This window comes from Cydia amplana, chromosome 22 (genome assembly GCF_948474715.1).
Source record: "Cydia amplana chromosome 22, ilCydAmpl1.1, whole genome shotgun sequence".
NCBI classification, from domain to species: Eukaryota; Metazoa; Arthropoda; class Insecta; order Lepidoptera; family Tortricidae; genus Cydia; species Cydia amplana.
In genome coordinates, this window is record NC_086090.1 from 9,755,248 (window position 1) to 9,768,369 (window position 13,122).

General features: G+C 40.1%; 1 protein-coding gene across 1 annotated transcript in view; it reads left to right on the forward strand.

Annotated features, from left to right (window-relative positions):
• LOC134658522 (chloride channel protein 2) overlaps nt 1–13,122 on the forward strand; it is a 68,866-nt gene that overhangs the window by 16,245 nt on the left and 39,499 nt on the right. The window contains exons 2-5 of the mRNA XM_063514209.1: nt 8,286–8,448; nt 8,995–9,117; nt 11,654–11,782; nt 12,128–12,261. Of these exons, the coding sequence (XP_063370279.1) occupies nt 8,286–8,448; nt 8,995–9,117; nt 11,654–11,782; nt 12,128–12,261 (549 nt within the window). The remainder of the gene's footprint in view (nt 1–8,285; nt 8,449–8,994; nt 9,118–11,653; nt 11,783–12,127; nt 12,262–13,122) is intronic.

Sequence of the window (13,122 nt, forward strand, 5' to 3'; positions counted from 1 at the left end):
TAATTATATTAGTTTAAGAGAGCGGGCAGCGCGCTTTTCGCAGCCTGGGCGGGGGGTAATAAAGTTGAAGTTACATTTGAGATATTCTGGAGTGGAGGGCTCAAACAGGATAGAGAAGAGTGAGGAGAGTACCTATTCGAAAGGATCGGCGCTGACGTATCCGAAGCCACTTGAGCTGGCGACGGTAGCTGGATCTATGATCAAACTTACGTATTCCAAAAATGAACCGTATTCCATTGTTTACTAGTCGATCGAGTTTGTTGAGAGAATTTTGATCCATGTTCGTTGTGCACACATCAGCATACTCAATGAGCGGGAGGATGAGTATTTGAACAAGCAATTTCTTTGTGCATACCGGAAGGAAGTTTTTGAAACGATAGTGTCTTATCTCCGCTCATCTCCGCATACTCTCGTTTTTCCTACTACATCTCGTTCCACTGAGGCGGGAACGAATGGAGATCAGAGGAATCAACCAATGTTGCTTATGTCCATGGGTGAAGGTCCTCTGCTCGTTTGACTATCATATAAGAATCAAGAAAAATACTACGTGTTGTATCGATACTGTGTGTGTAGGAGCCTCGTCTGCCAACAAATCACTCTGTGGTTTGGCAGAAGAATATATGTAATTAGTTGTAAGCAAGATCTCTGAATAAACGTTTTTTTTTTTTTTTGTTAGAGCCTGCCTGCAGCCTGTTAGAGCTGGTCTGGTTCGTCAGGGCAGGGCCTCATTGCAAGTCTCTTTTCAATAAACCAATGAGGTTGTAAAGGAATCCTATATATATACTGTGGCTTTAGTGAAAAAGGGTACAAGTCTCGAAGCTTAGATGTAAAAGGGCATAAGTGTAACGTGGAACTTATTAGGTACACCCTTTTACAACTGCGCTGCCCGAGACTTGTACCCTTTTCACTAAGACCACAGACTCTTGTCCCGTATCTGAAGTTATACCGAGTATATTCTTGTTCTGCTGTCTTGTGAATTAGGTGGACGGAATCGTGGGCGGGGCTATTCTTAGCGGTGCATTCCCTAGGGCTTAATATAGGCTAATTAGAACTAGACTCTGGTCTAGACTGGTGGTGGGAGTACTAACCGGAATGAGGAAGTTTTGTGTGGAATAGGTACGAAGTAATGCCTAGAATGTAGGGTAGACAATAGTGATTGGATTGATTTAACGTAGGTCTTAATCAGATAGGTATAGGAACATCATAAAATGTCATACATTGAGGAGTGACTTTTCAAAAGAACTTATTTATCTATGAAAACCATACAAAAATAAGCCCTTTTCATAAGACAGTACTCCTACCTACCCAAATTTAAGGGCCTCATAACCTGAGAGTTTTTATTTATGCGGGATAAATGTGTTCTCTTTTTTTGTTAATCGTGTGATAGAATTTTTTTTATTGTAGTTTAGGTACTAATGGAAAAAATTGGTACATTTTGATTGCTGAAGGGTCGCAGACATCTAAGATTAAAAATGTTTAAATCTAACCTACATTCATGTCAGTTAATTGTTCTAGCAAAATAAATGATTCTGATTCTAATTCCTACGTATGGTGGTATGTAACCTAACCTACTGGTAACCGTTTGAGTACGAGGGTCATAGTTTTAACTTACTTTACTGGCATTTGTTTGGGTACTTAGGTTAAGGGCTGCAGTTTTAAACTAATTTGTAACGTTATCTATGAAAAGGACCTTATTGTCGATGGCGCTTACGCCATTATTAATGATGCTCCGATACAAATACAATGCCGCCTGACGCTGTGCGGCGTGTTTCATAGATAATGCCCCATTTAACCTTTCAACCTTTCCAAAGTGGTTTGAGGCCAGAGAGATGCATTTCCAAACTAATCGAACCTGCGTAAATGCCTTACCTATTTCGACGAGCAACGAATCGCGGCGCAGGAGTTCCATGCTCTTTATTAACATGCAAATGGGTCATTTCTACAGGAAGCTACCCATTTTCATCTCTCTTGAGTGTATTTCGCAACAGTTCCTCGCGATTTTGTGACGCACGCGAGCGCGTGACGTCCAAGGCTCAAAGATTAAGAGCTTATCTGTGTAAATGGTTAAATATCGCTTTATTTGACAAAACCTGTCCATGGAGATAGCGCTAATGCTTGGTTGACCGAAGAGAACGCTTTAGTGTAGGAAAATCTTGAAATATATGGGTGCCATGGTATACTACCCAGTTACTTTGTCCTAATAATTATTAAAACTAAAATAATAAATGGGAATTTTGACCCATACAACCTTCAAAACTTCAAGAAATCGGCTGCTCCGATATCTATGATGGCGACTGTACTTAAATTTCCTTAGTATCTACACCTACATTCAGTTACACTTGGTTACACTAACCAACATATTTAGCACCTTACTGAATACCTTGACATTGATAACACATCATACAATGCTCCCTTTGATCTTGTGTTTCAATATTTTTACTACACAGAGCCAGCGATGTGTATCAAACGTTTGTTATTTTCCAATTATGTAGTTGCTAATTTTTGAATGGAGGTTATAATGAAGGAGACACGAATATTGAAGGTCCTGACAATTAATTCTGGTTGAACTGGTTTTTTCGTACGAGTATAATGTTTACACTATTAGCAATAATATTACGAATAAATGAAATTATATTGTTTCTTTTCTATGCTTTGCGCGGTCTGTACAGTCGACGTCAAATATATGGTTACATTTTTCACCTTATTACAAAGAAGTAAGGTGCAAACGTGTTTTCAACCAACAGTAGGCTACATTATTGTCAGTCATCCGTAAGCAGCTATACCCTTCCCGCGAGTTTGACACTGACATATTCGCTAGCGTCTTTTCGCGCCAGTGACGATGACGCACTAATTTGACAGTATGAGCGAGCGAGATGTATAGGAAGTAAGTCACATAGACGCTGGCGAATATATGACTTATTTCGACGCTCACGCGCATACGGATTTGGCCGCATTTTACCTTACTCCTTACAGTCCTTACACAGTCCTTACTCGTGACACTGCTCCTTATTATAGGAATATCCATATACACTACTTAAACCTTCCGGTTTTGTTAAAAGTATAATTAAAGTGACATTTTCAAGCAAAAGGTACCACTTTGTGACGCGTTAACATTTATAAAGATTCAAGCAAATTTCGTACTCATGTTAAGCGGAAAAGTGGACCCTTTTACTTGAAAACGGCACATATGTCACTGAGATGATGTTAATTAGACACCCAGGACCCATTTCATCGAGTTGCTTAAAAAAAAACCGGCCAAGTGCGAGTCGGACTCGCGCACGGAGGGTTCCGCACCATCAACAAAAACTAGAGCAAAACGAGTAAAAAAACGGTCACCCATCCAAGTACTGACCCCGCCCGACGTTGCTTAACTTCGGTCAAAAATCACGTTTGTTGTATGGGAGCCCCACTTAAATCTTTATTTTATTCTGTTTTTAGTATTTGTTGTTATAGCGGCAACAGAAATACATCATCTGTGAAAATTTCAACTGTCTAGCTATCACGGTTCGTGAGATACAGCCTGGTGACAGACGGACGGACGGACGGACGGACGGACAGCGGAGTCTTAGTAATAGGGTCCCGTTTTTACCCTTTGGGTACGGAACCCTAAAAACCAGCCCGGATTTTCAGTAGAGCCCTAAATCTACAGTGACGATTTGATACAGTTTCAAAGTTGTGGGTCTACTAGACCTAAGTACTTAACAAATAGAAAGTCCTATTTCCGCACAATTGTCTCTCATTGTTTGTTGTTCCAAGTAGTTTTAAGCGGATACTTTTTATGCATCAGCATTTTGATTGGATGGGCCGATTCGCTAATTGGTGGACATGCTACGTTCCTCTGTATTGTATCTCAGACCTGAAGGTACTGCGAATGTATCGATATCTTCCCAAAGTACTCACATTTCCTATAGTTTAGTGTGATACGAGTATTTATAGATTGATTAAGGCTAATAAAGAAGTTATTAAAATTCTATTTTTAGAACACGTTGGTGATTCGATAGGTACTTCAGTTTTGAATTTTGCGACTGAAGTGAGAACTGTGTTGTGATTTTAGTGTGTGTGATATTTTTTCATTAAAGTAGTGTTAGTGAATTTGTATTTCGGTATTTAAGGACTACTTTAAGGATGATGCTTAAATATATTGCCTGTTTTATGGTAAGTATTTGTAAACAATTGATTTTACTACCATTTTAAACATCCGCTGGCACTGCTGGCAGTGTTTGTACCTATAGTTAGACCAAGATAACAATGCAACGATTTTGATAGCCCAGACTCCCCAGACTATGCAAAGGTTATTTCAAACGTCAATTTCTCGCAGATTTTAAAAACCAAAAGTTACAAAAGTATCCTAAAATGAGACATTGAGTCACCTGTTCCTCCGTTGCCTTATTGAAGATGTTGACACAGCAATGTTTGGTTGCTATAAATAATTGCTTAGGCATTTTCCAATTATCTATGTTTGCCCGGAGATAATCCGATAGCTATAGCAAACAGCAGATTCAAGGCTAGAGAAGATTAAGTTTCATCTTCAGTAGCAATTAGACTTTCTTACTCTTTACGTAGTAGCAGATTGATTTTGTGATTTTCTTTATATCAAAAACAGAAAAACCATATATTACTAGAAACAAGGCAAACTGTGACGTTCTCCGAGAGTTATAGAATAAACGAAGTGAATTTACCTAATGACAATTCAAAATACTAATCGACAAATTTACCGAAAAAAAGTGAACTTTCGAACGAATGAACTCACGTGTTGAATCTTACTTAATTACAAATCTACCCATACCGATTTTACGGTTTATTACCACTAGTTACCACCAAGTTGTTACTACTGGTAACTACTGGGAAAAATAATTCCCAGTAGGTAATTAAATAGTTACCACCAAACCGAGTTGGTGAATTTTTTTCCCCAGTAGTTACCAGTGATAAAAGTTGGGAAAAAAACCTGATTTGACGATCATGCCAAGGAGATGAAAATGAAAGAAGCTTAGCTGAAAGTGTTTAACACGACGAAACCCGAGCGGCAACGATTATTTTAAATTTCTAATACAATTTTCTATTAATCGAGTTGAAAACTGGAAAATGCTTCAAAGAACTTTACGAGGGCTGTTTGATAAGTACCCGTTTATGAAAAAAATAATCAGTTGTTTTTGTTTATATGCATATATTTTTCTTCATAGTCTCCTTTTAACTCTATACACTTGTTCCACCTATATTCAAGCTTCAATAAACCATCCAAAAAGTATGATTTCGGAAAGTCATTAAAATAGGCCTCTGTGGCGGCAATGACTTCGTCATTTGATCCAAATCGCTTACCACCGAGCCATTTTTTCAGGTTGGGAAACAAAAATAAATCGCATGGGGTCAAATCTGGAGAATACGGGGGGTAAGGCAATAGGGCGTAGCGTAATTGTGTTAATTTAGCCATCACAACTCTAGACGAATGAGCTGGTGCGTTGTCGTGATGAGACAGTACTTTTTTATTTTTTAAATGGGGTCGTTTGTCCTTCAACCCAGCGTCAAATTCATCCAATAAATTGGCATAGTACTGCCCTGTTATCGTTTTCCCCTTTTCTAAGAACTCAATATGTATAATACCCTGCGAATCCCAAAAAACGGTCGCCATGACCTTTCCAGCCGATGGAACGATTTTTGCTATCTTTCGCGCAGGTTCACCCGGTAAAATCCACTGCTTCGACTGCCCTTTCATTTCCGGGGGGTAGTGGTGACCCACGTTTCGTCTACGGTCACGAAACGACGCAGAAACTCCTTCGGGTTACGTTTGAACACGGCCAAACACTGCTCCGAAGTAGTCAGTCGGTTCCGTTTTTGCTCCTCCGTGAGTAAACGCGGCACCCACCTCGCCGATACTGTCTTCATACCCAATTTTTCTTCTAATATGTTTTGTACCCGCTCGATTGGAACATTGACAGCATCAACGATTTCTCGAAGTTCAATTCGGCGGTCGGCTAAAACGATATTTTCAATTTTCTTAACCATATCGTCTGTAGTCACCTCAATTGGGCGGCCTGGGCGATCCTCATCAAAGACGGTTGTTCTCCCCCGCTTAAACTCGTTAAACCAGTATCTGACGGTTGTCATAGAAGGAGCACATTCATGGTAAACCGCTTGCATTCTTACTTTTATTTCATCACATGTTTTTCCTTCCAAAAACAAGAATCTAATTACAGACCGATACTGCTCTTTCTCCATTTTCACAATTTTAAGTTCACGCTTTCACTGAATCGCTGTCAAATGAGAAAAAAACAAAAGAATGCTGTTTTTTTTTAAATTTTCCCACCTCTGAAAAATGGCTTAAAACGATTGTATACATATTTTCGGCCCGTGATATTAATACATTTGGAAAACGGGTACTTATCAAACAGCCCTCGTAAGTTTAAAGTGGAGACAGAGGCTAGTTTAACCGTCTTGCCTTTAGAGTTCCGTCCCTTTCATACACTAGGATGGACCAGGATGAAATGGCTGAAAGGGGGAGTCGAGTGGTGGTATGTGTTCGTAATGTTTAACGTTTTGTATCTGAAAGTAACTCAAATCTAAAATGACAATGTAAATCATCCCTTCATAAACTTCATAAATTATGACTTAGTTCAAAATTAATAAAGGCTCTGGTACAATCACGGCTCTGGTACAATCACAAAACATATTAAAGAGGTTAGAATGGCTATCGCGCGCAGTTAGTATCGGAATCGGTGTCGCCGCTCGTTCCTCTCCACATTTACTAACACTCGCGCAACGGTAGTAAAAACTTGTGTGCGTGGTGAATGGATACGCCTCCTTTAGACAGATTTGATGTCTGGCTTCTTAATCTGAAGGTTATTGTGGCGCAAAAGGCATGTTTACGTTTTTCGGCCAGCGCGGGCGAGTATAAGCATGCGAGCGTTTGCTCATAACCGGCGGCGACACGTACCCTGCTCGCATCGCCATTCTACTTGTTCTGTGGGTACAATCTTATATTTGATTTATACCCCTAAATTTTAATTTTAATTTGTTTGTAGTTTTAGTTTATTTTAATAAGGATGATTGCTAATATAATAAGCTCCTGTCGTCAGACTATTTATAGTGTGTGCTGAGATCATAAACTTTTATAATGGCCATACATTTTCGGGACAGATTTATAAAGCTACATTAACATTAGTTAGTGTTACAGCTTTTTCAAATTACAAGTGTACCTAAATAAGAGGTGAATCAGCAACAAAGCCAAAAATGTCACGTTTCGTATTTTACAGTACATATGGGGCTACTTTTCCGCACTAGTGCGTAAAATAGCACTTTTCGTGCGTATGTCTAAACTTTAAAGTGCCATATCTACTGTAAAACGTTGTTCGATACACGTGCGAATAGGTAATTCGCAACTCGTGTCGATTTAAAACACTCCCTTCGGTCGTGTTTTAATTTATCGCCACTCGTTTCGAATTTCCTCTTTTTCGCACTTGTATCGAAAATAACTATAAACGATGTTTTTTTTTTCAAATCGGTTATTTATATTAAAAATGTCCAATTTGATTTCGCTATCATTGTTAAGGTCTTTCGTGACACCTGTTTAGTGTGTATGGATTCGATAATTTTGGAAAAAGTTAGTGACACCTGTGTTGTGTGTACCGTGTACCTAATATGGATTCGATAATTTTGGAAAAAAAACTCAAACGCTCTCCTCGTGGATGATTGAAGCCCAGAAACCTTACAGTCTGAAGACAAGTTCCGTGGTTTTGCCTGCTGAACTTCAGGCACGCGGGACTCAAAAAACAATCTCTCAAAGAAGCTTATTACAAATCTGCGGCTTAGATGTATTTTATAATTGTTGATGTGTTTTTTTTTTGCTTGTATGTAAATTCCATGCTGACGTGTAAAAGTGCCCTTGTGGCCTATTTGCTGAATAAATGTTGATGTTTGATGTTTGAATCGAAGCGCTGGTGGCCTAGCGGTAAGAGCGTGCGACTTGCAATCCGGAGGTCGCGGGTTCGAACCCCGGCTCGTACCAATGAGTTTTTCGGAACTTATGTACGAAATATCATTTGCTATTTGTCAGTCGCTTTTCGGTGAAGGAAAACATCGTGAGGAAACCGGACTAATCCCAATACGGGCCTAGTTTACCCTCTGGGTTGAAAGGTCAGATGGCAGTCGCTTTCGTAAAACCAGTGCCCACGCCAATTACTGGGATTAGTTGCCAAGCGGACCCCAGGCTCCCATGAGCCGTGGCAAAATGCCGGGACAACGCGAGGACGAAGTAGAAGTAAGTTTGATGTTTGAATCAACTTGTTTTCCAGATGTATGGCCGCTACCAACGCGACCTAAGTGAAGCGGCGCGCGAGGAAGCGCGCCGGCTGCGGCGCCTGCGCAAGCGCCGGCGGAAAGACGACAAACTGCGACAGAAAGAGTTAGAGGCGACGGGGAAAAGCCGACCGAATGGGAAGTTCGTCAAGGTGCTAGGTGAGAGATCACTTCTCCATCATTCATTCTTAAACGAGAAACGGAGCCTTTCTGCATACTTTTCTTCAGGTGAAACTCCCAGGTGCCTTATAATGGCATATCTAGTAGGTACCTACATATGAAAATTGATAAGACCCCCTGTTGCTACCTTTATTTACATTGTAAATCTGTTTTTAAATATGTTTTCTTTGTGGTGCAGAAAATAATTTTCCTTAGTGAGTGGACGCTCGAGCGATGTTTGCAGCGGGGCGTGCAGTTCGGTGCAAACGTATGCCTCATAGCACGCTTAGTGTGAAATCTCTGTCGTCATTACGTCAGGCGTACGCGTAGCGTAAGCGTGAAGAACTTATATTGAAACAGAACGATCACTCTTACGCCACGCTCATGCCATGCTTACGCGACGCTCACGCTTACGCCTCGTGTCCTGAAGGCCTAACGTCACGCTGCACCCTCGTTCTACTTGCCACAGTATGCTCATCACTAAGTTCGCTCACTAAAGGATACTTCCTGGGAGGCAAAGTTTTCCATAATATGCTTTTGTTTCAGGTTACATATGGCGGCACACGTTCGCCCGGTTAGGGGAAGATTGGGTGTTCTTAGCAGCCCTGGGTATCATCATGGCCGTTCTCAACTTTGCTATGGACAGAGGAATCGCCATCTGCAATAATGGTAAACTTATGACAATACACATTATTTTCATCATGTTCATGTTACCTGTCGTGATTGTTTCACCGGATGGTCTCATCGGAAGATCAGCGCCTGGAAGTCGCCAGCAACATGCTGAGGTGAAACCATTTCGTGGCCATTTCTCTTTTTTATGTATCTCTGCTTTGTGTCATTTTCTACCTATTTTGTGTTTGTGCTCACGAATAAAGTTATTTCTATTCTATTATGTAGGGCTTGAATCATAATTTTTCCACAGACTACGGTCCTGGGCAGTGTGTGTTACGTCTTCTATATACTGAAGACGTACGAGGGGTGTTCAAAATATTCTCGGTATGAGAATGAAAACAAACAAGTACGAAAAGTTTAATATTTTTATTTTTCAATATACTCCCCCCCTATGTTCATACACTTAAAAGATCGATCAATTTTTTTTTTTAATCCTGCATAAAAATATTTTTTATCTTTGGTGTAAAAATGCTCCTCCACTGCCGCCTTCAATGCTTCATCATCGGAAAATTTATTTCCACGCAGATCCTTTTTAAGATTGGGGAACAAAAAGAAGTCGCTGGGGGCTAAGTCCGGACTATACGGTGGGTGAGTAACAGTTTCAAACCCACATTCAACAATAGCTGCCTTGGCAATATGAGCAGTATGGACGGGGGCGTTGTCATGCAGAAGCATAACACCTTTGGTTAACTTTCCTCGCCGCTTTTCTTTGATTGCATCCTTTAATTGACGTAGAATGTTAGCGTAGTATTGTCCTGTGATATTTACACCTTTTTCTTTATAATCGATCAGTAATACTCCTTCACAATCCCAAAATATCGTGGCCATGACCTTGCCAGCTGAAGGGATGACCTTGAACTTCTTGGGATGAGCTGAACCCTTAATGTGCCACTGCATGGACTCTTGTTTACTCTCTGGGTCATAATGATGAACCCAGGTTTCATCTCCAGTAACTATTCTTTGCAGCACCTCATCAGGATTTTCACCGCACAGGTCAATAAAATCGGAACAACAAGCTACATGTATGTCTTTTTGAAGCCGAGTCAGCATTCGCGGAACCCATCTTGTACTTACTTTTGACATATTAAGATGGTCATGGATAATATCATGTACGGTACCAATAGAGAGATTGGTTACTTGTGCTATAGATTTTACCTTCACTCGACCATCTTCCAATATAAGTTTTTCCACTTTATCAATATTTTCTTGTGAAGTAGCTACTACAGGCCGGCCAGGTCTAGGGTCGTCTTCAACACTCTCCCTTCCACGTTTAAACTCGCTTGACCACTTTTGAATGGTAGATAAAGAAGGAGCAGACTCACGGTAAACACAATCCATTTCCTCTTTTATGGTTTTTTGATTTTTACCCTGTTTTGTCAAGAATTTTATCACGCATCGATGTTCTAATTTAGTTAACATTGTCAATTCCCACATGATGTTCATGTTTGTTCAGCAATTGCAGAAAAACAAAAGAACATCTCGCTTCGAATTATACTTTTTTTTAATGTCAATGAATAAACCTTAGCGGCCAGTAACGAAAGAAATTTTAGAAGAGGTTGTAAGATATCAATACCGAGAATATTTTGAACGCCCCTCGTAACACACATTACTATACTGTAATGTGTGTGTATACACATTACAGTATAGTTATCTCTTGTTCCACGGAAAGCAGCCAGATTAGCGCGGCTCTTCTCACGTTTCCCGACTTCTTTCATGTTAGGGCCACATTGCATAAGCAAGGTGTCAGGTTTCCGCAGGATATGCCCGCCCAATCCATTGTATGCCATTTCCGCGACTGAATCTACTTATGTATGGATGGTTGTCCGGTAATTCTCCATAGGGGAGCGTTATAAGTGTTAATACAGTGGTTAATACACAGAAGTTATTGATCGCGATTTCCTTTTGTTACATGCTATCTTTGCTGTTCATAGGATACCAGGTAGGTATACTTGTATAGTATACACGTCAATTAAGGTAATTGTCACACATATACAAAAAAAATCTTCTACTTTTTATTTTTTTACACCTTGTATTTGGTAGTTGGTACAAATCTAAATACATTATTTGCAAACCGCACAATACTTGATTCTAAATTGCCTAGAAGCAATAAAATAGAATTTCGTTAACTATGCAGTGTCGCTGTACGCATTATTTGGTGGTAAAGTCTGTGCGGAAAGAGAAGAGTCGTGAAATGTATGGGGCCCAATACATTCCACGACTCTTCTTTTTCCGCACAGTATCTAATACAACGTAACTTGGTATTACGGTTTAATTTGACAATCGTCAAGGCGGCGCCAAAGTCACAAATTTTATGAATATTTTACCGCTATTCTAGATTACATAATATAATTATTGGATACTAATAAATATAGTTGGTCAAACCAATATGTCAGTCAGTAAGAACCAGGAAAATTATACTCATCCTTTTCTTTTGGGTGCTAGTACTAGTGTAAGGCAAAGATAGTATGATTCTCTCTGTCTATGTTTGAGATGAGCAGTCCTTTGACAAACTATAATATTGATATGTTTTTAGCTCGCATGTGGATGTACAACGACCTAGCGACGTCTACATTCAGCCAATACGTCGCGTGGGTGTCTCTGCCAGTGTGTCTGATCCTCTTCGCGGCTGGATTCGTACACATAGTCGCGGCACAAAGTATAGGTAACATATGTAAAAGTAACATCACTTTACTTATGTAAATTAAAAAAAAAACGGACAAGTGCGAGTCGGACTCGCCCATCAGGGTTCCGTACTTTTTAGTACCTATTTAGCAGAAATACATCATCTGTGAAAATTTCAACTGTCTTGCTATCACAGTTCATGAGATACAGCCTGGTGACAGACAGACAGACGGACAGCGGCGTCTTATTAGTAATAGGGTTCCGTACCCAAAGGGTAAAAACGGGACCCTAAAAAGAAACCGTAATGAATACGATCTAGCCGAAATGAAAAACTTGTTTTTTTCGAAGGTCCCTAAAACATGATGTAATACTATTTCTTTTTCAGGATCTGGTATACCTGAAATGAAAACGATACTACGGGGAGTCCAGTTAAAAGAGTACCTGACGTACCGAGCACTCATATCCAAAGTTATTGGTCTTACTGCCACGCTTGGCTCCGGATTGCCTCTAGGAAAAGAGGTAATTATTAAGAGCCAACAGGAGCTAAGATTTAAATATTTTAGGTAAATATACCCGTCTCGCTAACGGAAGCGGCTCCTAAAACTAGTGCGATAAGGACAAGGCGAAAAATCCTGCGTAAAAATCTCAAAAATCGAGGTTTCGTACTCGACTGTTTCCTCCTCCAAAACTTAACCGATCGTAACCAAATTTGGAAATCTAAATGATTATGACATTATCTGTGTCGGACCGTTTTGATTTTTTGACTAATTGATATCAGTTTTGAACAGCACACGTCTCTCATTGCGGCATAGTCAATTAGGCCATTTTTGAAGGGCTCTAGCGCCTTAAAAAACAAAAATATCAAAAAAAGCAAAACGGTCCGACACAGATATTGACAATATTAATCTGTGTTGAAAAAATCATTGCTCTAGCTTCAAAACCCACGGAGGAAACAGTCGAGTACGTTTGTATGGAGAAATGACCACTCCTGTTGGCTCTTAATGAATCAGAAGTAAGTGGTTCACCATTTACCACCACCATCGGACTACAGGAAAATCAGGTCCCGTAGACAACATGCCAATCGCTAACGCTCCGTAGCGAACGAAACGCAACTGTCACTGTCACACTAATATGTAGACCCCGTTACCTTGTCGCACTGACTATCTTGATATCGATGTTTATTATAATGCAATTGAATTTTCGCCTTTTAAGTCTATGCTCAATCTCAATGAAAACTTCTTGATTAAAAATAAATAGGTAAACCGCCGGTTCACGAGCCGAGCTGCGAGCCGAGCCACGAGACGCGAGTGTAAGCGGTGGGCTTGTGGCTCGCACGCGAATGTAAACCGGTGCTTTGAAATTATCACTGACATATAATTT